This window comes from Lontra canadensis, unplaced genomic scaffold (genome assembly GCF_010015895.1).
Source record: "Lontra canadensis isolate GAN:19392208 unplaced genomic scaffold, GSC_riverotter_1.0 scaffold96, whole genome shotgun sequence".
Lineage (NCBI taxonomy): Eukaryota > Metazoa > Chordata > Mammalia > Carnivora > Mustelidae > Lontra > Lontra canadensis.
In genome coordinates, this window is record NW_022631090.1 from 5467110 (window position 1) to 5492399 (window position 25290).

Genomic DNA, 25290 nt, shown 5'->3' on the forward strand with positions numbered 1-25290 from the left:
GGTCTCTTGTTAATGTCGCATTAACTGTGTTACCACTTTGTGGAAAGGCAGTACAGTATAGCAGTCCAGACTATGGGCTCTAGGGTCATCTGGGTGGCTCAGTCAGATAAGCATCTTTCATTGGCTTAGGTAATGATCCCGAGGTCCTGGGATGGAGCCATGCATCAGGCTCTCTGCTCAGTGGGGAGTCTGCTTCTCCCTCTCCCTCTGCCTGCAGCTCCCCCTCCTTGGGCTCTCTCTTCCTCCCACCATCCCGTCAAATAAATAAATAAATAAATAAATAAATAAATAAATAAAATCTTTTTTTAAAAAAAAGAATGTGGGATCTTCAGACAGAACTTTTTCCAAATCAAAGCTTTGCCCTTTGCTCACTGTGTGACCTTGAGCAATGAACTAACCTCTTTGATTCTCAGCTTCCTCTTTCTTAAATGAAGATAGTTGATACAAAGGTTAAGTGATAAAGTCATAGCTGTAAAATACTTAGTGCAGCACCTGATATGTAGTAAGATTTTAATAAATGTAACCATTGATGACTGTTACAGTGAATGAAAACAATGACTCTCCTCCGGTGGAGATTGCAGATATCAAAAAGAAGGGAATATAAGACAGTGGTTAAGAAAACAAGTTTGACCCTTAGCTCTGCTTCTTGACAATTTAGGCAAGTTACTTAATCTCTCTGTGCCTCAGTTTCCTCACCTATAAATTAGGATAATAATAGTACTTATTTCTTAAGATTATTTCAATGGTGAAATGAATTAATAGATTTAAAAATTTCAAACAGTGCCTGGTACTATAGCAAGTACTACAGAACTCTTGGGTTAAGACAGTGAATTTATTTATTTGAAGCTCTTGCCTCTTCTGGCCATGTGTATGGTCCACCCTATATGCAACTTTGTTTTGGTAACATTTGTGCCAGACAGCTACTGCTTCTTCTTTTAATCGCTAATGTCCTTAAAGGCAGATACTTAACTTCTTCACTATATCTCCAGAGCCAGCACACTATCCTATGACATCATTTGATGAATAAATGAATAAATGAATGAATGAGTGTCAATCACAACATGAACAAATACACAAAAGAATGAAAAATTTCGGTGAATTTCTGGCACTGCTACATCAGCAGGTAGGATCAATTTTTCTGACCAAACAGTAAAATGAAAATTCCTTCCTGCCCACTCTGGGGATTTACTAAATATTTACTAAATGGCAATATGCACATGACATATTCCCATTCCATTTAGTTCAATGTGCTACTTCAGGGTTCTTCGTTTGAAAGCAAGCATGAGAGATCATTTCATTTGCCTTACATATCACGCATCAGCACAAAATAACTGCCTATTTTCAAACCATGGTGGCCTGAGGGTCTGGAACTGATCTAGTTAAAGAAAGCTGAGACTGGCTCTTCTCCAGTTATGTCCACCTCTTAATTTTGGAGGCCCTCTAAAGGAAAGGGTTTTTAATCCTGGCTGTGTAACAGAATAACTTGGGAGTTTATTCAATGGGCAGATACCCAGGTCTCATAACCGACCTACCAAACCATATCCTCTGGGAACAGATTCCAGGTCCCTGTATTTTGAGAAATCTGCCCCCAATGACTCTAAAGCAGTGCCTCACAGATAGTCAAGATTGGCCAGTCGTTGTCACTGAATCCGACCTAGCCTACATCACCCACCTGTCCTGTTGTTCTAAACTTGATGCATTTACTGAGAAAGCTGTCTGTAGCAAGTAGCTCTGACCATATCCCAGAGTCATCCATAGCTCAGGTCACACGGACCATGAGAGAGAACAAAGGCCCTGTCATACATAGCATCTGGATACCAAATGTTTTCTTGGGCATCTTGGTGAAGTAAACTTCGTACAGCCTGTACAGGAAGCAATCCTCAAACCTGTGGGTTTGTTTGTTTGTTTGTTTGGTTTTTTGTTTCATCTTGATGCATTGACTGCTAAGATGATACAGTCTGAAGGAGCCACTGTTGGCTTTGGATACCTGTAAATAAATAGATCTGAGCACAGAATCAGAAGCAGCAATGGCAATACTTAAAAAACAAAACAAAAGAAAAAGAAAAATAGCTTAATTTCTACATGGACTTCAATTTTGAATTTACTTTTAGTTCTAAAGAAACAGGAAAAAACCATAGCAGAAGAAGGTACAGAAATAATCCCATCTGCTACAGAATGCCTCTACAGAACTTGACCACTAAAAAAAGAAACAGAGTGTTTCTTGCTTCAGCAACTCAGCTTCTCATGGTTCCATCAAGCCAGCCTTACTACAGAAGGTTTCAGCAATTTGCTCAGAAATGTGGCTTTAGTTTAAAACACAAATGACCCCCTGCTGGAAAACAGTTGTTGATTGCACAAACCTACCACTGACTTTCAGTGATCCTTGTCTGGGAATAATGGCACCACTCATTCACACACCACACACCACTGCTCCCCATGTTTAGGGACCTCAGGTCAGGGTGGAGTTTCCGTTTCTCTTGATTTGTAGCCTTTTCTTCCCCTGCTTCTGTGTTATAAGTCTGCATGTGCCCAAAGTGCGATGAGATGTGTCTTAGTCGGCTCATACAAATACTGTCAACTGCCTGCATTAAACGACAGATACTTATTTTCTCATATTCTGGAGGCTAGGAAGTCTAAGATCAAGGTCTGCCAGGGCTTGGCTTCTGGTGAGAGCTCTCATCCTGGCTTGCAGACAGCCATCTTCTCTTTGTGTTTCGCATGGCCTTTCCTCCTGGCATGCTGGTGCTTGTGGAGAGAGACATCTCTTTTCCTCTTCTTACAAAACCACAAATCCCATCAGGTTAGAACTCCACCCTTATGACTTCATTCTACCACAATTACTTCCTTTTAGCCCCATCTCCAACTACAGTCACACTGGGAGTGAGGGCTTCACCATATGAATTCTGGGGGGCCACAAATCAGTCAATAGCAAGAAGGCAATGTAGGAAGACAGCAAACAGACACTTAGCCCAGCTTGCAAACAGCTTCTGGAAAGACCAACCCAGGAAAAAGAAGCACACCACACAGACAAAGGAAAAGTCAGCTCCCAAAGGGCCAATCAGCACTCCCTAACTCCCATCCTCCATCCCCACAGCCACCCTGTTTCCATCTTCAATGGTTGGATGTGTATGCTCTGCCATGGAGTGCCTACTATAACCCACATTTCAACAGTTACTCCAGACAGTAGATTTATGGTCCCTACAGCTCAGTTTTCCTCCCTCCAAGGAGAAGGAGTAAGGGAAGTTGGGTAAATTGGGTATCAGTGATCATCAGCATGTTAAGTTAAAAAAAAAAAAAGAATACTAGCTATGTAGCACAAGAGCAAGGATGTGAAATGCTTGTACAATGATGATTACAGTTGCATCTGTAGAGCGTGGTTTACTTTGACTAAATGCATTTTAGTCCATTACCCCATTTGGTCCTCAAAGTAAACCAGGAGTTATTGTTCCCATTTGATAGATGAAGATAAAGATACAAATGAGCTATGACAGTGCCCAAGATCACAAACCAAGGTAATGGTAGAGTCAGTACTGAAGTCTTAAGGAATGTCAGTAATCATCAATAAAGTAATAGGGACACACTGGCTCCCTGAGCCCCAGAGGTGCTGTTATGTAGACAGCACCACACATTTAGTACTGAAGTCCTCTCCTATTATTTCACATACATTTATTCAGCCTCCTCGGATTGTCAGCTTCTCAAAATCAGAGACCTAAGTTTTTATATAATTGAATTGCCTATAAGGTTTAGTACAGGGTTGGGCCAAGAGGATGAACTCCCTAAAAATGCTTAAATGTTAGTATAATACTTAAGAGCTTGCAAAGTGCTTTCACATATATTATTTTATTCCATTTTTTATGACAAGCACCAGAATAGCATTTTAGGGAAGGTCATGTTGTCTCTTCAACCTTGTGATGCTTATTTTTATTCTATTACAATGCAGTCATTTTATGAGACATTAATTAAGAACTCGCCATTATTTTTACCATTAGTAACTAACACTGATTGAGCACCTACTATGTAGCAGGCATTGAACCAGGCATTGTACCAAATGCTGAGAATACAAACATAAATCTTATGTATCCCTGCCCTGAAGGAGCCTTGTGAATAATTATGCAGTTTGATGAATGCCTGTTAAGTGATCATTTGGCCTCTGGACTGTACTATTCCAATGATGAGGATCTAATCATCCTCTAAGCAGCTCATTCCACTTTCAGATAGTTCTGATGGAAAACTTTTCCTAACCTTGCATAAATCTTCCTCATTTTCGCTGCCACTCCTCACTCCTAGATCTAGCCCTTAGGATACAGAATGTAAATCTTCCCTTTCACTTGACAACCCTTCAAATATTCAAAGGCAACTATCCTCTTCAGCCATCCCCTCTTCAGCTTCCCTGTCTCTGCCTCTGCCTGTCCCAGCTCCCCACAGCTTGGCCTACTGATCTACGCCAAGGACTGAGCCTAGCCCATTTCTGGAGCAAGTGAAGCTTGAGGTAGGAGGGGCTCAAGGGGCCACTCTTAGCCTCCTCTATTCCACATTCCAATCACTGTCCACCCCTCTTCCCACATTAGGGCACTCTCCTTGTTCTCTTAGTTCTTCTGCTTTGAAGATGTGTCTAGCAAGAAGTTGCTGTGGCCAAGGTCAAAGAGGTTGCTATCTGTGTTCTCCTCAAGGATTTTGATGGATTCCTGTCTCACATTTAGGTCTTTCATCCATTTTTTAGTCTATCTTTGTGTGTGGTGTAAGAAAATGGTCCAGTTTCATTCTTCTGCGTGTGGCTACCCAATTTTCCCAACACCATTTGTTGAAGAGACTGTCTTTTTTTTCCATTGGACATTCTTTCCTGCTTTGTCGAAGATTAGTTGACCATAGAGTTGAGGGTCCATTTCTCGGTTCTCTGTTCTGTTCCATTGATCTACGTGTCTGTTTTGGTGCCAGTACCATACTGTCTTGATGATGACAGCTTTGTAATAGAGCTTGGAGTCCGGAATCATGACGCTGCCGGCTTTGGTTTTCCTTTTCAACATTCCTTTGGCTATTCAGGGTCTTTTCTTGTTCCATACAAATTTTAGGATTATTTATTCCAGCTCTGTGAAAAATGTTGATGGTATTTTGAGAGGGATTGCTTTGAATGTGTAGATTTTCTCTGGATAACTTGATACTTACTCTTTGTTGAAAACTCAAAAGAGTCCACCTCAAAATTTTTAGAACTCAGACAGGAATTGAGCAAAGTGGCAGGATATAAAATGAATGCATAGAAATAAGTTGTATTTCTATACACTAACAATGAGACAGAAGAAAGGGAAATAAAGGAATCAAGCCCATTTACAACTGCACCAGAAACCATGGGATACCAAGGAATCATCCTAACCAAAGAAGTAAAGGATCTGTCCTCTGAAAATTATAGAACACTTATGAAAGAAATTGAGGAAGACACAAAGAAATGGAAAAACATTCCATGCTCGTGGATTGAAAGAACAAATATTGTTAAAATGTGTGGAATACATTCTGAAAGGAACAAGAAACTGGCCAAGGGCAAATACAGAAGTTCCCAGATGAAACTGGAGTCTCTAAATGTGTAGTGCCACCAATTTCTTCATCTTTCTCAGGAAACTACAGTAACTTGGTTACAGGGGTGGAGAATATAGTTTGCTGGACTGAAAAAAAAAGTTAATAAGCAGTTACTTTTTTTTTTATTATTAAGTAGGCTTTACACCCATCGTGGGGTGGAGGGCGGGGTGGTTCAAACTCGGGATCCTGAGATCAAGAGTCACTCAACCAACTGAGTCACCCACTTACTTTTTTTTTTTAAGATTTTATTTATTTATTTGACAGAGAGAGAGATCACAAGTAGGCAGAGAGAGAGAGTGAGGGAAGCAGGCTCCCCGCTGAGCAGAGAGCCCGACGTGGGGTTCGATCCCAGGACCCTGAGACCATGACCTGAGCTGAAGACAGAGACTTTAACCCACTGAGCCACCCAGGCGCCCCACACCCACTTACTTTTTAATGAGGCACTATTCTATACTCTAAGGATATAATAATGAGCAAAAATAAGGTCATTTACAATATCAAAGTAGTGCATTACAATATCAAAATAGTGCATTTTTCCCATTCACTCTCTGGGAAATCATGCAAAAGTAACAAGGAGAACAAAAGAAACCTTACAAGCTTCATCTATCCACTAAGACAGATATATAGAGACTCAAAAATAAAATTGTGTCTTCTAAAAGTATCTGAGATAAGAGAGGAATGGGAAGAAGGGATGGGAAGTGAAGAACTGAGAGTGCAGCAAGGGTATAGCTGATCTTAGGAAGCTTCAACAAAAGTATACTTCCTGTAATTGACTGGTACATCCTGAGTTATAAAAGCTTTGTCTCTAGTTTGCAGCAACATGTCCAGGCATTGGGATGGATAGAGCAGGGGTAGATGCCTTCCTGAGCTAGGTTTAGCTCAGAGAGACTGATGACATGGGACAAGCCAAAGAACCACTCAGAGGAGCCACATTTGCAGTAAGATATCCACCTTTTGCCTATAGGGGATAGAGCTTTTGGATAGTGAAGCATGGAAGGCTACTCTGGCCCATTTTCCATAGCCAGAATCTTCCGCAAATAGCTGAGACCAGATAATCCAAATCATTCAAGGATGAGTAATAAAAACGGAACTGGCACAGTACTGACAAAAATAGATTGTCTTTTAAAAAGTGGAAAAGTGCAACAAAAACAAAACACCATAAAAATTATACCACTGAGTAGATGAAAATTGTATGCAAATGTTGCTCCTTAAAATTAAATAGTGAGGTAGCCAACTCGCTGACAACACAAAGCAGACGTGAAGAAACTGGAAGAGATGGTGATGCAACAGAACATTAAACTAGCAGAACTCAGTGGGAAGATCAGATTCTGGGTATATTTTGAAGGTGGAACTAATGAGATTTGCTGATGGATTGGATATGGGATGTGAACCTCATGGGCCCATCCCAATGCTGTGGGAGGGTCTTCTGCAGTGATAGGTAACTGTGTGTGCCAACTTTACTAGGCTATGGGGTCCAGTTGTTTGGCAAATACCACTGGAGGTGTTGCTACGAAGATATTTCTTAGATGCAATTAACATTTAAATCAATAGACTGTATAAAGCCCATTATGCTTCATAATATGGGTGGGCTCCACGCAATTAGTTGAACACCTTAACAGCAAAGACTGAAATTTTCCAAAGTAAAAGCAATTCTGCCTCAATATTTTGGACTTGCCAGTTTCTCTCTCTCTCTCTCTCCATATACATATACAACTACATATACATACATTTATACTGTTGTCATTTCTCTGGAGAACCCCAATATAACTGCTGTCTCTTTCCACTCTGACTCCCATACAGTACATTCTCTCTCATTTTTGAGATCTAACAAAGGGGAAGTTCAGTTGGAGATAGATTTAGTTTGTGTTCAGTGACATGTATTTGTGTGGTTTGCAGTCAGTCCTGTGTATAGATAATTCATTGCTAAAACATCCTGGTAAAAGAATAGCTTCCAGAAATACCCCAGTTGCTCACTCTGCTGGCCTCTCTAGCATGGTAATAGAAAGGTTCAAAGCTAGAGGTCTTATCACTATATGAATGTGTCTTATGTTCCTTGACACTGAAAATATGTGGGTACTGAAGTGAGGTTTGAAATGTATAGATCCAGAATCCGATCCATGGAAAATGCCTTTGATTACCTGATTTGCAAAACAGGATGCAGAGTATTCAGTTCTCACTTATGTATAAAGACAGAGGAAGTTTTCTTCTGTTAGGAATACACTCAATAATGTAGTGTATACAGCTATGCGTAGTACTTTTGTTCATTCTGTGATGGGAATTGCATGCAATACAATTTATCAGAATTCTTATGTTTGTAGAGTACAAACCTGGGTCAGTTCCATAAGCATCAGTTCTACTTCAAATGTATAAAGTTGTGTGCATTAGCTTGTCAACTATCGGTAATAACAATATATTTTCATCAACCATGCTAGTGAAAAGACTAAATTATCTTCCTGTTCTCTTGACAGAAAATGATATTGTAAGACCATTAGCATATGAAGAAGCAAACACAAAATATGAGGCCAAAAGTATAGGAAAATAGTACTATAGAGGTGTGTTGGACAGCTAATAAAAAATAACGTGTGGATACCACCTCACATCTGTCAGAATGGTGAAAATCAACAACACAAGAAACAACAGGTATTGGAGAGGATGTGGAGAAAGGGGAACTCTCTTGCACTGTTGGCTGGAATGCAAACTGGCACAGCCACTGTGCAAAACAGTATGGAGTTTCCTCAAAAAGTTAAAACTAGAACTACCCCCATGATCCAGCAATAGCGCTACTAGCTATTTATCCTCCAAAAATACTAATTCAAAGGGATACATGCACCCCTATATCTATTGCAGCATTATATGCAATAACCAGATTATTAAATCAGCCAAAGTGCCCATCGACTGATGAACAGATAAAGATGTAGTATATGCGATGGATTATTACTCAGCTATAAAAAGGAATGACATCTTGCCATCTGCAATGACATGGATGGAGCTGGAGAGTATTATGCCAAGCAAAATAATTCAGTCAGAGAAAGACAAATACCATATGATTTCACTTATATGTGGAATTTAAGAAACAAAAAAAATGATCATGGGGGAAAGAAAGACAATCCAAGAAACAGATTCTTAACTCTAGGGAACAAACTGATGGTTACCAGGGGAGAGGAGGTGAATACGCGATGGGGATCAAGGACAGCACTTGTTGTGATGACCTTTGGGTGTTGTATGGAAGTGTTGAATCACTAAATTCTATACCTGTAACTAATATTATACTCTATTAACTAACTGGAATTTAAATAAGAACTTTTAAAAAAAATGTGTTTTTTTCTTATTTATTGTCATGTTTGTGATATTTGTCAGCTTTCAAAAATTATAATTAGCTGTGATTTCTCATTCTAAATAAATACTTTAGAATCTAGTGTATGCATAACTTTTTAAGGTCTTTTTTATTAAGAGGGTCTTCCAGGGGCGCCTGGGTGGCTCAGTGGGTTATAGCCTCTGCCTTCGACTCAGGTCATGGTCTCAGGGTCCTGGGATTGAGCCCGGCATTGGGCTCTCTGCTCAGCAGGGAGCCTGCTTCCTCCTCTCTCTCTGCCTGCCTCTCTGCCTACTTGTGACCTCCCTCTCTGTCAAATAAATAAACCAAATTTAAAAAAAAATACACGCTTTTAATTTTTTGAATCTTTTAACTTTGGTCATTGGGAAGAATACATGTTTTTTAGATTATTTATTTATTTATTTATTTGAAAGAGAGATAGCCAGAGAGGGCACAAGCCCCGGGGGACAGGGGGCAGAGGAAAAAGCAGACTCCCCGCTGAGCAGGGAGCCTGATGCGGGGCTCTGTCTTCGGACCCTGAGATTATGACCTGAGCCCAAGGCAGACATTCAACCACTGAGCCACCCAGGTGCCCCGGAAGAATATGTATTATATGTGTTTTTTGCACAACTAGTTTCTAACACCTAATAGGTTACCAAAAAAAGTTATTTCCCTTTACCCTTTCCCCAGCTTCACTTAGTTCCTTGGGTGTAATGGTGTCTCAGCAACTGTCATCATTTACTTGGCCATCCACTGCAACATGACACATGCCTTGATTATTTCCCTTCTACTCTCCCTTGTTTGTGCCACCCAGTCCCTTACAACTGGATAAATGCAAATTACCATTGACTCATGGTTTAAAAGAAATGTAAACTACCCTGCTTTCCTCCTGTTTTGATCTCAGATTTTCCTGGGAAATTTATTCTTGCGGACATGTCTTCGTTGGAAAATGACAGGCCTAGTAGGAGAATAGAGTAGGTATAGCCAAGACCGAATAAAAAGTCAAGTGTGGGCACAACCAGTGGGGAAAAGAACTGAAGCTTGATGAACAGATCTTAGGCCTGTAGAATACTTTCAGTTTATTCAGATTTTAAAATGTCTTTTATCTGTGCTGCATAGTCAATTTTGGATGCATGTGAAAGAATTTATGACCTCAGAGGTAGTATTTAGTCTCGTGGAATCAAGGAATGTAAGAGCCAGAAGGGACATTAGAGATCATAATCCTGTGACCTCATATTACAGAACGGTCACTGGGGCTAAATGAGCTGGCTAAGATGATAAATATGGTTGTGGTTGTTTCAAAGACTATAAACCATGTAAACCAATAACAAAAGTAACCAATGACATGTCTTGTTTGATCAGAGCAGTAAATCCACCCACTTAAGAGTCATATCTGGGGAGAAAAGACAACCATTTTGCCATCAGTACTAAGGGTGAATGAAGAAAATAAAATGGCTGCCTATTAAAGTAAGGGTATGTGTAATAGTTAATGTCCAAACTGGATTTATTCATTTAACTATGTGCACTTGGGTGTCAGTTATGTAGCAGGGTGGAAGGGTGGAAGAGTGGAAGGGAAATAAGATAAATGCCCGGAAATTCTCAGCCAGTATTTGTCCAAGTATGTGCTGTCAGGATGAGCTACGTCAAAATCTCCCAGGAAGCTTGTTACAGTTCAAATTCCAGGGGCTTGCCCTGGAACAACAGGGTAAACTGTTCTGGGGGGAAGATCACGGGGTGTGCAGTGAATAAACACTTGAGGTGATTCCAATACAGATGGCTTGGAGATGTCTGCAAGAAGTACTGTTTTAAGTTAACATCAGAGAAGATAATGACATCATAGCAGTAGTGTCCTATAAGCATGAGAACAAAAGATATTCAGAACAAAGCATGATGATGATCCTGCTGGAATAAAAGTCTGAGATATCTGGGTTTTTTATTCGTAAATCCATCAACGGTAGAACTTTGGGTTTGTTGTTTTACCTTTTGTGGCCCCATTTTATTCACTTTGCAATGAGAAGCTTTCAAAAGATTTTAAGCAGGAGAATAACACAATATGATTTATATTTGCTGCTGAGTAAATATAAATATAAATTCTTATATAAATATATATAAATACATATTACTATATATATGTTCTATAAGTAGAATATATGTTCTATATATGTATATATACATATGTATATATGGAACATATATATGTATATGTAGTATACATATGTATGTATATGTAGTATACATATGTATGTATATGTATAGTAGAACAAAAGTGGACATGGCAAATAAGTTAATATGCTATTGAAATAGGCTAGGCAAGAGGTGCCTGGATGGCTCAGTCTGTTAAGTGTCTGTCTTTAGCTCAGGTCATGATCCCAGGGTTCTGGGATCCAGCCCAGCATCGGGCTCCCTGCTCAGTGGGGAGTCTGCTTCTCCCTCTCCCGCCACCGCTGGCCCATTCTCTCTCTCTCTCTCTCTCTCAAATCAATCAATCAATCTTAAAAAAAAAGAAAGAAGAAGTAAGCTAGGTGAAAGATAATGGTAGCTTAAAATAGGTTGTTGACTATAATTAGATAGTGGGTGAATTTTTTTCATTTTGTTAGGATTAATGATGGATTGGATATCAGCTATGAGGAAGAGGGAGGTGTCAAGGATGACCCATGAGGTTCTGGTTTGCAAAGAATGGTTGAGATTTTAAGGGTTATGTGTGATTTCAGGTGATTGAGCATGATGTCCAGATTAAGTAGGTTGGGGCTAAAACCTAGGAAAAAAAGGGGGACATCAAAGGATTTCAGGTCTCCTGGAAGTCAAAGGGCAGATAAAGTCAGACTAGAAGAGCTGGGAGGATGGGAGCCTGTGGACAGAGTGTGGGGTACTGGTGTATGTGATTTCCATGGTGGATCACTTCTCCCTGATGATCAGGTCTGGGTTAGCCGTGAGCACAGCAGGCTGAGGTGGAGTGGATGTGGAGGTCAGTAGAGTTGGAAAGGACAGTGAGCTAATAGTGCAGGATACTGATTGGCTAGTTTGGGCCTGGAGAGGACAACTGTGACTTAGGGTCCAAAATCATCTGAGCTTGGGATAGTGACCTAATCAGTAGATGAAGATAAATAAAGAACATGTCGAGGACAGGGACTTTAAAGAAGCTGGAGCTTTTTATATGAGTGGAGGAGAAATAATAGCTTAGAAGCTGCACTGGGGAGCCTTTAAAGAAAATATATTCCCCTTTGATATTCGGATTATGGGAGAATGAACCCCTCTATATTTGAGAAAGTAGGTTTCTGTTTAAGGCAGGAGTTGTGAGATCAAACAAAGAAGCTTTGTCAATGGAAAAGCACAAACGGGCTGTCATCTTGTTTGGGTTCCAGGAGTAGCACTTTACACTTTTCATTATTAAAAGTTTCATTTTTATGAATACTGAAATATTTATGGATGCACACTAGGATGTCTGGGATGTGCTTCCAAATAATATGGGGCTGATGGGCACAGGTGATAAATGAAGCAAGATTCACTACACATTGATAATGCTAAAGCCCAGTAATGGACACATGGAGTGGCCTTGTCCTATTCTGTTCTGTGTATGTTTGAATTTTTCCTTAAGAGAAGTTACAGAAACCTCATCCTTATAAATTCGTCCCATTGTTTCTGACTGGTACCTTTTTATGTTCTCATTTTATGAAGCTCTCTTACTCCCTCTCCATGAGGTCCACAAATACGAGTATTTATCCCCATTTTACTGATAAACCTCTCTGATCCTGGTAAGGGACTTATCCAAAGGTAAACAACTGTTTAGCTGCAGATTTAGGACTAGACGCCCATGTTATTTCAACTACTGGACCAGTACACTACATTCTACCACCTAATCAGGGAAGCTTGTAAATTTCCATTTAGAGGTGTTAAAATTCGTAGTTCTCTCAGGCCTTTGGTCTTGGAAACAGTGGTCTTCATTTGATCACAGGTCCAACAAAGTAACATTGTCTTTGCACATACCATTCCTTCTGCATGGAATGTTCATCCCCATTCCCTAGTTCACCAGGTTAATGCCAATACATCCTTCAAAGCCCCCCTTAGACCTCCCCGCCCCCTACACACATTCTCTGTGCCATCCCAGCAATCATTCTGTCCTTTGCACTAGTTCTGAATCTTGTTCGAACTTTTTTCATTTCATATGCCAGAAAGAATTGTAAATGTAGGTATGCGCATGCATATGTGTCATTTTCTCTAGTAAATTAGAACCATGGGCTATGTTTTTGTTCTTTTTTTTTTTTCAACTCTGGGGCCTTTTACATAATGGCAACATCTAATACGCAGTGAGATTCCACAACTCATATGTGCCTGAAACCATTGGTTAGAGGTATTCAGCAAGAAAAAACCCATGGGAGCCTAAATAAATACCTTGGATTTGGCCAGCTCGTGCATCTGAGTATTTGTGGCGTGGTATGAAATTTTGGTGTCATTTCTTTTTTGGAAACTAAGTCCTGTCCTCCACAGGTCTTCACTCAATTATCATGGTGATAACCAAGTAATTTAGAAAGTATTCTAAAACTAAATCACACACTTTTTTCCTCCCATAAAAACCTCCCTGCAGGAGAAGAGGGAGGTGAAGAAGGTGGGAAGCAGCAGGTGTTTTTTTGTTTTTTTCCCTGCAACTATGGAACTCACATAGCCTGCAAATAGCTTCACAGTAGGGAGGCCCACAGCAAGGGGAGATGAAGTACCCACACAGATGATCAGATCAGTTATAATACCAGCTAATTCTACAAAGCTCCTACAATGTAATCTCAGTCACTTTTGAAGGAACCTGTTTCTTTCTCCCTGCAAATGGCTGCTCATTAAGAACTGGTCACAATATACTTCTGAAAAAAAAATGTTTCACAGAGCTTTGTAAGGTGCGGTTGAGGGCACCTGGGTGGCTTAGTGAGTTAAGTGACTGCCTTCGGCTCAGGTCATGATCCCCGAGTCCTGGGATAGAGCCCAGCATCAGGCTCGGGCAGGGAGCCTGCTTCTCCCTCTCCCCCGCCTCTCTTCCTTTCTCAAATAAATAAATAAAATCTTAAAAAAAAAAAAAAAGATGGGTTCACTTAAAGCCATCTTCATCCCAAAAAAGAGGAGTGGGCTTTCATACCTAGTGTGACGTTTCCAATGCATTCATCATAAATATGGAAGGAATGTAGCCCGACTTCATTATAACAAATCAAATCTAGAGTTTAATGAATTCTATATCCCCTTCCCATACATTTTGCAACACCCATCCAGCCAATTTCCCTGTAAGAAGTGTCATTTCAAAGCCCGTGGGGGCTCTTACCCTTTGCAGTCAGGGTGGGACCCAGTTGTAAACAGGAGGTGCAGGGAGGGCAGTGGAAAGGCAGCTTTAACATTTTCGGTGAAAAAAGCCAACTTGTTTGCGGTTTTGATTTGCTTTTAATAACAAGCTCCCTCAACCAAAACTGATGAATTGGCATAAGAACAAGGGTACAAAAGAAACATCAAGGGGGCCTTCCAAATTGCTAACTAAAGGATGAATTCTCTGCTTTGGGTGGCCATCATTTTATCCCTCAGAAATGGGAGATAAAAAGATGCAAAGCTTTTAATATATGCTGCCCGAATACAGAAAGGAACCGATTAGAGCATGTGGCCTGTGGTGTTGTCTTAATACTTTATAATCACACTCCATACTTTAAGCAAATGCAAATTCTGTTGCTTGCTGCCCTTGAAAGGCAATTTCACTGCATACTAAATTCAAAGTGATCACCCATACAGTGTAAATAAAGCCTCTGTTGGGTAAACACCAAAACATTTTCCACGCGGCACTACATTTTAAAATAGCTAACTTTATTGTCAGTGAAAAGAGAGGCACAAAGTGGATTCAAACCTGCTTATCTTTATTGGAACTAGCTCAGTCGATTACAGAATGGGGTCTCAATCATTATGGGGCCACATACATTTTAAACCGAAGGTGCTTCTTCTCTAGCCATCTGCCAACCCCAGCTATCCATCTTATAAACACATGCCATTAATCACAAGGGAGGCCAGAAGGAGGTTTGACAACTCCATGTAACCATCGTTGCTACTGGAAAATATAAACTCCCGACACTTGTCCTACTGATGATGAATGATACTTGGGAGATCTCTTTCCAAGGATCATGGCGGGCTGAAATAGATGGCAATTAGCCCATAGCTGATGCCTTCCTTTGACAATATGTTCAGGAAGAAAGCACACATTTGAAGTAACACATTCCATATGTGAAATGAGTAACTGAGATAACAGGAGATTGTATGGCTAACAGACATGAGAATATCATTTATAAAAGTTAGTCCGTATGTATGCACTTTAAGCTGCCGCATTCTGAGTGTTTCGACTGTTCCTAAAAAGTAGTTTGCACAGTCACTTTGTTCATTTTCCAATCGTTGTACCCACCCAATTGCGTAACAAGAGAACACTCGGTATTTCCTGCAACAGATGATGGCAGATATCTCAGGTTTCTGCTATCCTATCATCCCGAAGCTCAAAAGCAGCATGGAAAATAAATCCTTCATTGAAACAACAATCCAGATACATGATTTTAAAAGAACATTCAAGCTCCTTTTATTTAATAAAAATCGTTAATAGGAGTTTTATATCAAGTAAAGTTCGTTCTAATGAAGTTTTTCTGTACATGGGACATTGGGGTACAATTGACTTGAAAGGTCCCCAGAGGCCACCGGGCAGTACACGTTAAGACAACAAGGTCACCCTTCTGTCCTGAGGTGCCGGTAAAATGCATAGATAAGTGGGAGTCCACAAAGATCCCCCAAATGTTACATATCCACACAACTGTGAAAGGTGACTAACTTGACGTTTTTCCCATAAACCTGAAATTTTAAAAGGACACCTATTAGAGATTTTCTGAAAAGGCTGAATCTACCTTCCTCGTAAACATAATACACTGACATGGACTTCCTCCATCTCTTAGATGTACGGTATTACTTTAGCCAATTACCAGGGAGTAAAAACTGAGCCAAAAAGGACTGCCTCTGGTGTGAGGGGGCAGACATGCGGCGGAAAGTTCAAGGTAGCACTCAGCCAAGAACTTCTTCCTTTCCCAAAATTACATGAGTCTAAAGAGATGGCTGCCACACAGCGTGGAATGTATGACATTTGTCACCTTACAGAATGTGATTAGAATGATGGCTCCCAGAGCTAGCAAAAATTCTGGCAATGTGTGATAACCATAAAAGGAGTAGATGAAAGGTTTAAACTTATTTGGATTTTTTTATTTGGCTAGAAAGTAGCAGTCCCAAAGTTTGCTACCTGTGGCTTCTACTAGTTGCGGACTTTCCCCCTTATGACTAAAGGGGAGTATGAACCAGTATTAACACAACTGCGCTTTTAATTTCTATTTGGGATTCACTTGCTGACAGAGGACTAACGCGTAGGATGATCACTTCATTACTGAAATGTCAAGACTGGCTGAAAATCACATCAGTCTCCCTCTTGTCTCTCCCTCCACCCCACAGAATGATCCCTACGGAAGAGAATCAGGAATGGCGCAAAAATACTGTTAAACAGGCCACCATTCCTGTGGTCACAGAGGAACCCTGTAAGATGATCTGAGGCAGTCAATCCACAGCAAGAGAAGAAGTGAGGTCGATTTCTTTGAGGTTGGGGTGGGGAGAGTTTCATGTGACTCAGTGTTGAGATGAGGACCAGGACAGGGAAGACCTTGCAAAAGGCACTGCAGGAGAGGCAAAGTAGGAATTCAGAACCCTGGACAAACTACTCAAGCCAGGAACGTTTTACAAAATATGTATGCCCTGGTCTGACAAGATTCCTTTTCTTAAAATGAGGCTTGCTGTAGATAAGTGTTTCTCGAAAGAAGCATGGTAAAATGGAAAGCTGTGTTGTTGTGTGATCTTGAAAAAGTCATGTAACCTCTCCGGGTCTCAGATGCCTCATCACTAAACTTGAGGGTATAGGGCTCTACTGCTACAGTTCTTTCCAGCCACTATGCCTCACAACGTAATATATCAGGCCTACTCTTCTATTAATCTGGTTTCTAACTAACACATCCCCAAACTTCTACCCCCCACCCTTACCTAACACCCCCCCACTTCCCTCACCCTCCCATACCCCTGAAAACTGATCTTAATGACATTGTCGGCAGATTTGTCACCTTAATGAAGGGCAGAGAGGTGACACAGAGCAGGGACCTGTGGCAAAAAGCAGCTCTTTCGTCCCTTGAGGCAGCCCCATGGCAAAGCTTGGAGCCACAGTCTCCTTGGTCCCTGTCCACATGCACATTTCCTGCTGCTCTCCGAAGGTATTCTGAGACGGAGTCACTGGCAGTGAGAAGGGATAACTAAGGACACATCTGCAACCCACCTCTCCCTCGGCTGCAGCATAGTACTTTGGGTTTCTGATGCTATTCCCTCGGAGGTGAGAGTCAATGATGCCTTTTAAGACGTATGCTAAGAATTGGGGAAAACAAAAGGAGTTATTTCAGAGGAGTCCCCAGAAATTCAAAGCATTCAGCCCATCACTGAAAATGCTTCCTGGTTTTGCCAACGATTGGAAATTTGAGACTGGTGACACAGCCAGTGAGTTCATGCTGGAGAAGAAATAAACACTAAGCAGACTGGTCTCAGGAAAGGCAAGCGAGCTGTGTTCATGGCCGCACACAGCACTTCAAACGACTCTCCATCAAGGCCTCTGATGGTCTAACTCCCTAAGAAAGAGGAAGTTGTACATCACACAGCTAATTTACTCTCCTAGCATCTGAAAGCAATATATTAATTATCCAAATGCATAAATTACTCCAGAGTATATATATGAATGTATGAACCTCCATGAGGGAACCAAAAGAATCCACTTCCAAAGCACCACTGAAATGAAGATAAACACAATCTCCTGGTACAGGGCAACTGGGAAATTGGGAGGGAAAATTAGCTCCAGCACCCTTCCACACCCCCAAATTCCCTGCCTTTTCTCTAGCTTACACAGCTTCCAAAACTATTCCCTTTCATGAGTCAGAGCCGTAGAGCTCTCTCTCTCTCGACGCTGTGTAGATGGTAAGTATACAAAACAGCACACGTGCAAATTCTCTCCAGCTTCCCACTTCTGAACTACATGTTACACACTGTCTTCCAAACGTACTGTGCTCTCCAAAATGCTAAATAAAATTATGCACATTGAAAACATTCATGTATAACCAGCTATTAACAGTCCAAGTATTTGTATAATTCCAAACAGTAAACTTTAGAGCACATTCTGATAATCGGTCTTTAGAGGTACTCTCTAAGTGTGTACCAGAATAGACTGGAGTTTGTATGGTATTACTTAAGTACTAGGTCGTTTCAATAAAAAGTCCCTTTAAAAAACATCCCCCCCAACCCTTGTCCTCACCCTCAAAATAAGAACAAACAAAAGGGAAAAATGATTGAAAGCACTCTCGCTGATAAACTGCAGCTCTCGAATACGCCGTTTAGATGAGATATTCCACCATCTCTGCATCAGGCTCTTGTCCCAGGATCTGAATGGGAGCTTTTCTTTCCAGAGTATTGGAGTGGAACACAGGGCCATCTAAATGGAAACAGGGATTGGAAAGCACTTAGAATAAGGTAAAGCCGCAGATTCCTAGAAATAGACAGCTTGGGAGCCATGAAGCCAATGGCGAAGTGAGACTTGCCTGCCACCCTCTCCCACTGTTCACCTGAGCATTTACTTCTACTGAAGAATGGCTTTGGCTCATCCCTGTTCCTATCCCGGTGTCCCAAGGAGTCATCTACAGACTCTGCACTTACGTCTTGTGATCAATCCCCTTTGAGAACATGAACAACTCTGGCCAAATGACCAACAGTGTCTACGCAGCAGGGTGCCAACAAACAACCTGTAACTGAGGGCAGAACCCGAAGAATCTTTACCTGTCTTATCCAGATTGCAGGTCAGACTTGGTACAGACAAACGACGTGACCCAGAACTGGCAGCCAGACTTGCAGAAGCCTCAGCCTGAGCCAGAGCTGGAGCTGGAGCTGGAGCTGGAGGAGCAGCCGCAGCCGGAGCTGGAGCTGGTGCTTGAGTCTGAGCCGGAGCAGAAGCCTGAGGTGCTGTTGGAGTCGGAGCCGGAGCTGGAACCGGAGCCGGAGCAGCTGGAGCAACCTGAGCAGCAGCAGTGGGAGCAACAGCCGCAGCGGCGGCAACAGCAGAGGCAGCGGCTGGACTCTGAGCAGCAGTAGCTGGAGAAACAGCAGCAGCGAGAGCAGCAGCAGCAGTTGCCGGAGATGGGGTGGCGACAGCGGCGGTGGCAGCAGCTGGAGCGGCAGCGGCAGCAATCGGAGCAGCGGCTACCATGGTGATGGTGTTGTTGGTAGCAGCGGCGGCAGTGTTGGTGGCAGCGTTGGCAGTGATGGTGGCAGCAGTGGCGGCGACAGCGGCTGGCGTAGGAACAGAGATTGGAGCGACAGCTGCGGTTTTGTTCGGTTCTGTACCCCGCTCCGTTTGGGTGCTGCAGTCTCGGCTGCCTGTCTTGGAGTGAGCCGAGAGCAGGGGAGTGGAGGGCGGCACCGGCGATGGTGTGGAAGGGACAGACTCAGTGCGGTAGTCTCCACCCAGGAGAATACCTAGGAGGGAAAGAGGGAAAGAGGTGAGAGAAGTACAGGCTCTTCAAACGCAGACGTCTGGATGCCTCTTCTCTCCTGCAGAAGGTTCAGGAGAAACTTTCCCTGTGCCTCTAGAGAATCCAGGAATTGGTTTGGCAGGCACATCCCTCCTGGTCCTGGCTCTCCACCCCAAAACAAGGTATGAAACCTTGAAGTGTCAAGAATCTGTTTTATTTTTCCAATGGCAACTCATTTCCAGCAAGCTTTCAGAATGCTTCCACTCAGTTCCACTTATCGCCAACATCATTTACCACCAGGCAACTGGAAAGGATTGGGGGAAGAAGTCTGTGGTCATGGATGAGGGTGATAATAATTGTGCAACCGGAGGTTCTAATCCTGACCATGATCCCCAGAATGCCTCTTCTACCCAAAGGACACTGCAAGTGTCAGAGGACCAAGAAAGGTATTAGAAGCCACAAAGAGACCTAAAATAAAAATACAAAGTGGGCTTTCTCAGGCTTTAAAAATGTGCCTCGTGGTATCTACGATATTTCTGGGGTTTTGTTTAGAGGGGAAGGAATGGACAGGAATGGAATGAAAAAGTACATTCAGTTCTCATCTCAAAACACCTGGCTCTATTTAGCTTAACTAGAATTCTGAGTCCTCCTATTCCGTGGGAGGAAAGAACAGAGAAAATGTGAAATTTTGAGATACTGACTGACGTGAAAGACACATGGGCTTTGGACAAAGACAAAGGGTCTCACTTGGCAAGGCCAGATCTGAGAATTTTTAAAAGGAAACTGAAGTTGTCTTCCTTCCCACCCAAACAGAACTCAGAATTCTTATCTTCTAAGGCCTTGGTTTCAACCAGTATTCTCTCAATGACACATCAAAGCGTGGAGGAGCTCCTCTTAGGAGGACAGAAACCCAACCTGATATATCATCCTTTCTAGATTCTGGACCATCACTCCTATTCCTTGCTGAGTGGGCACATATCTAAGTCAGGGCTCTCCTTAAATGCGTCATTTTAATCTTATTTACTGTCATTACCTAGGCTCCCCTTCCAGCTCTTGTCATCCCGCTTCTCCTCCATGATGGGGTTGCCAGTCAGGGTGGAAGAATGTGAGAGCAAGCCTGACCCAGCATTGGAAATGGACATCAGAGACTTTGCAGGTCGCATGGATGACAGTTGCTCTGTCTTACTTGGCTCCTTCCGGGAACGCTGCTGGAGTACTTTGATCATGGCATCCTTCTCAATAATTTGGGCATGGAGGGTCTTAATCCTAGCAGCCAAAGACAGAGAACATATAAAAACGTTGTTGCCACCTCCATGTTATGGTCTCACTGCCTGCATGGACTTGAGCTTCCAGTATCTTTTCGACTGAAGAGTGGTTTAGTTATTTCTGGGGTGTAAAGTAAGGGAAGGTGTGCAACATTTCTTAAAATGCCCTTCTTAATACCTAGATGAGTATAGCAGAGCATCCAGGACATGTTTTAAAAATTAGGAAGCCAAAGTAAGGTCATGGTGGAAAAGAAGACTGTATATGAGAGAGTAAACTGATGTAGTGGGTGCTGAAGTGAGCAATCTGAGTCAATGGGTGATGTATTTAATGAAAAGATGAGAACTATGAATGGGCCACAATTTCAGCTAATAAGTAAATGATCATGAGTTTATAAAAGGTATCGGGTACCCTACCTCCAAGTTGGAATGGATATTCTCTTACTGTGCATTCTGCTGTATCACAGGGTTGAGGTCCAATGCTAGAAAGAATACCCCAGAGTGCAAATACCAGCAATAAAGTTCTGGCAGAGGGAAGATGGAAAGCAATTACCAAGGCTGATGGGAACAGCCAGGTAAAAGTCATTGCATTTCAAATACCAAGTAAGAGGCTGGCAGGGGTGGAGGGGTTGGGGGAGGCTGCATTATCAGGCTTCCCGGTTGTGAATAAAGATGCCTGCCCTTCCCTTCTGACCTATCTGGTCTCGATACATTCTTCTCTGATCTACCAGGGTCCAGATCGGGATTTTTACCTGCCCTCCATGTCAAGGCAGCGCTTGTTGGCCATCAAGATTTCTTCCTCCTCTTTCTGGATGCGAGCTTCCAAGGCCGTGTCATAGCTGGTGTTGGGAGAGTGGCTGATGACTGTTGTGTCCCTGAGAAGGAAGATGGCAGTGATGATGATGACAAGGCAGCAAAATCAATGAATCGTATCAACTTCATCTCAAGTCAAAGGTATTGCTGGAAAGCAGTAAGCGATAGTCAAACTCATTAGGAATGGTCGATTTCTGGATGACTTACTGAGAAGAACCTCCAAGATGGGAAAGCACAGCTTTCAGAGTTAGAAGAGGTTTTTGGCATGAGTACAGCTGCAGAAGTCAGTGAGGGATTCTACATGAGGAGCACAGGCCTGCCTTCAGAACTAGACAGATAGCCTCCCAAAGCCTTCTGGAAGAGTCCCTTTGAGGTTTTTGATCATGGCCAGGTAATAGGAAGATATTTGCATTTCCACTTTATATTATTATTTATATTACATATAAGACAGTGTAGATTTCCACCTTATTCTCATGACAGTTATAAATGGGAAAAGGCTAGACTTTGCTGAAAGACAGAGAATGTACCAGACAGTTACTGCTACAGATGTATAACAACAACTACACCGACTGCTAGAAACAAACTAGAGACACGTCAACAGTGAAGGTCAGACAGAGCGTGTGAGCTGACTAAGAAGTAGGGCCTTTGAGTCAGTGCCACTTAATTCCTATCTGACCTACATCAGAAACATTCTAGTGCCAAATCAAGGAGTCTCTTCCCCAAATACACTATTGGTCTCTTGCCAGAGTCCCAATTGCACGAGGCACCACCCAGTTTCATCTGAAAGTGTCTCAGGCCATTAACTCAAAAGACTAAGTAATGAGTAAAGTATGTGTGTGTGTGTGTGTGTGTGTGAGAGAGAGAGAGAGAGAGAGAGAGAAGGAGAAGAGGGAGTGGGGGAGTAAGAAGAAGAGGAGGAGGAGGAGACGCTGCTGGGGAGAGGGTCTAGCCCAAGGACAAGGCTGATGTCTAAACAGCACAAGTCAAAGATATACAGGAATCCTGTATTGTCCTGATAAATGAGGTCATGCATCCTTCTTTAGTGCATTTAGAACTAGTGGTAGAAAAGAGGGAAGGGAATGAAGAAAACTAGATCTTCCTTGAATCACTTGGAGGGGAAAAAAAGGGATTAGGAAGAATATTGATGTAATTATATGGGTCTTCAAGGGAAGCCGACAATAGACCAAGAAAACAATGAACTGGCACAGCTTCATTATACTTCCTTTGAGAATGAGGATCTGTGGGAGAATTTTCTGCTGGCAGCTAGCTGTGTTCTCTTAGCTTAGAGATTGTGACCAGTGCAGATGGGAAGGAAAGGGCAGGGGAATGAAGAGGCAGAAAGTTGGTATTAAAGTTAGGGAATTTGGGTGAGTTTCTATAAACCTACTGCTTCCCCAAATGCTTGCACTTTACATGCAAGGCTGAAACAATGTACTTGAGTGGTGAAATAATTGGGAGACCAAGAAGCACAAGGACTACAGTGGCTCACGTCAATTGCTAAATCTGAAACATTTTAGCATCTCAGAATTCCACACTTGCTCTGGTGAATTCACCTGCTTCCAGTCCCATTGCGGATGGCTCTTGTGTTCCAAAGTACCCAAGGGGAAATGGCATTGTGTAGGTGGAGAACACAATGGCTCTTACTACAGACCACACCAGGGTCAAATCCCACTTTCTCGAGTACTCTGCCACTAACAAATTCTATGAGCCCAGGAAGTCAGTTAACTTCTCGAAATCTCAGTCTCCTATATGCAAGATAGAAATCATAATTATACCTCTAATCTTGTGGCATTTTGGGGGGATGAAGTCAAAGTATGCATGTAAAAGACACAGTGCCAGGCACAATAAAAACATTCAATAAAGTTACCTACTACCTAAGAGAGAAAAGTACATAGATAGAAGGGAGAGTAACATACAAGAGAGTGTGACTCTAAAGAATTCCAGTTCTGGGATTATATCCCGAAGGCAGTTCCTACAGCGCACAGTTCCAATGGAATGGCTGCTTCAGAGCCAGGCCTCTCTAGAGAATTCTTGGTGTCTATGGACACTGGGGACATGAGCGTACGGTTTGTCACTGGGGGAGCCAATGCTGGCTTACTGCCACTTTCACTGCATAAAAGACCATTTTGGGGACTTAGAGCCCTGCCAGCTAATTGATATGGACACTGTGAGCTCCTCAGGAATGGAGCTTGAAAATGTGGGACACTTAGTGAATTCCTACAGAGCTGCCAGGATGCCCTTCAACATCAATCTTCCTTCTAGAAGACTGGGACTACTAAGCCAATGGTTCAGGCAAAAAGCAAGCAAGCACAGTGCTGGAAGGAGCAACTTGACCTGCTAACTTCCAATACTCTGAGACAATCCTTAGGCACATCTGCAATGAGCTCATGTCTTGAAAACACCACGTGTATACTCCAAAATACAGATCCCCAAATTTGACATCCTACATCTAAATTCTTAAGTAAAGCAGTTTCTGGTGACCCTCCCCCTCTCTCATCTCTCATCCTCTCTCCTTCCTTTCTCCAATGAAGTTATCCCTATCCTGTTGCCGACATTGTTTTCTCGAATGTCACCCATTAATTCCTCATTAAAACATCTAGTGTTTTAAACTTTTACACTTCAGGGCACTTGGGTGGCTCAGTTGTTAAGCGTCTTCCTTCAGCCCAGGTCATGATCAAGGAGTCCTGGGATCGAGCCCCACACTGGGCTCCCTGATCAGCTGGGAGGGCTGCTTCTCCCTCTCTCGCTCCCCCTGCTTATGCTCCCTCTCTCGCTGTCTCTCTCTCTGCCAAATAAATAAATAAAATCTTAAAAAAAAACTTTTACACTTCAAATCCATCTTTTCTTATTGATAGCATCCTTTTGTTTATTTAATATGTGAACTTGACCATGAGTGGGGCACTGTGTTTGAAGTTACTGTGATGCTACAAAGTGGCTAGACACGCATAAGACTAGTCCTTGACTGCAGGAGACTTGCAAGTCGAGGAGAAAAAAAAAAAATACAGGTAAATAATTAGTTATTACAGAAGTGAGTTTGAATTTTATTCCAACAGGCACTGAAAACCATTAGACATTTTTGATGGGACTGAGATGATCCAAGCTGTGCTTTAGAAAGATAGCATTCTCTCTGGCCAAAATGTGATGGGGAGTTGTGAGGGAGGATACACTGGACTTGGGCAAACCAGTCAGGACGGTTAGTGTAATAATCCCATCCAGAGATACTGAAATCATGAACCAATTCAACAGCAGGGAGAATGGAACAGGCCATAGGAGGCAGAATTGCTACAACTTGGAGACTATTTAAAGGTAGCTGTTGGAGAAAGAATGAATGAGAACTTTGGTGTTTCTAATTCAAATGCCTAGAAAAGATGGCATACCACTCACTTTCTGTGCTAGGAAAGTAAGGAGAGATCTCTGGGAAAACATTATAATGTGTCTTGATTTTTAGTTACATTGGAGTTAATATGTCTTATGAATAGCCATATGACAATATCCAACAAGTTGTTGACAATTCTAACTTTAAGGGATGTCAGACTTACTATTTGAAGTTGTAATAGAGAACAAGATAACTAAGACAGAAGGCAGAATGAGAAAGCCAAGGATGGAAACTGAGGAAAGCCTACAAGGAAGGGATAGGTAGGCATGTATAATGTGTGCAAGCAGCTTCTACCTCCTGTTTTCTCCTTCCTTCCTTCTTTCCCAGATTTACAGCACCCAAAATAAAAACAAAACATTGCATGTTTGGAGA

At 42.1% G+C, this 25290-nt stretch overlaps 1 protein-coding gene across 4 annotated transcripts in view; it reads right to left on the reverse strand.

Moving 5' to 3' along the window:
* Positions 1–14688: 14688 nt before the first annotated feature.
* AMOT (angiomotin) overlaps positions 14689–25290 on the reverse strand; it is a 61598-nt gene continuing 50996 nt past the window's right edge. For all 4 annotated transcript variants that reach the window (XM_032837042.1, XM_032837040.1, XM_032837041.1 and 1 more), the window contains 4 exons: positions 21482–21604; positions 20501–20733; positions 18776–19471; positions 14689–18434 (listed from right to left, as the gene is read on the reverse strand). In XM_032837042.1, coding sequence (XP_032692933.1) covers positions 18337–18434; positions 18776–19471; positions 20501–20733; positions 21482–21604 — 1150 coding nt within the window. In that variant the 3' untranslated portion in view covers positions 14689–18336. The remainder of the gene's footprint in view (positions 18435–18775; positions 19472–20500; positions 20734–21481; positions 21605–25290) is intronic.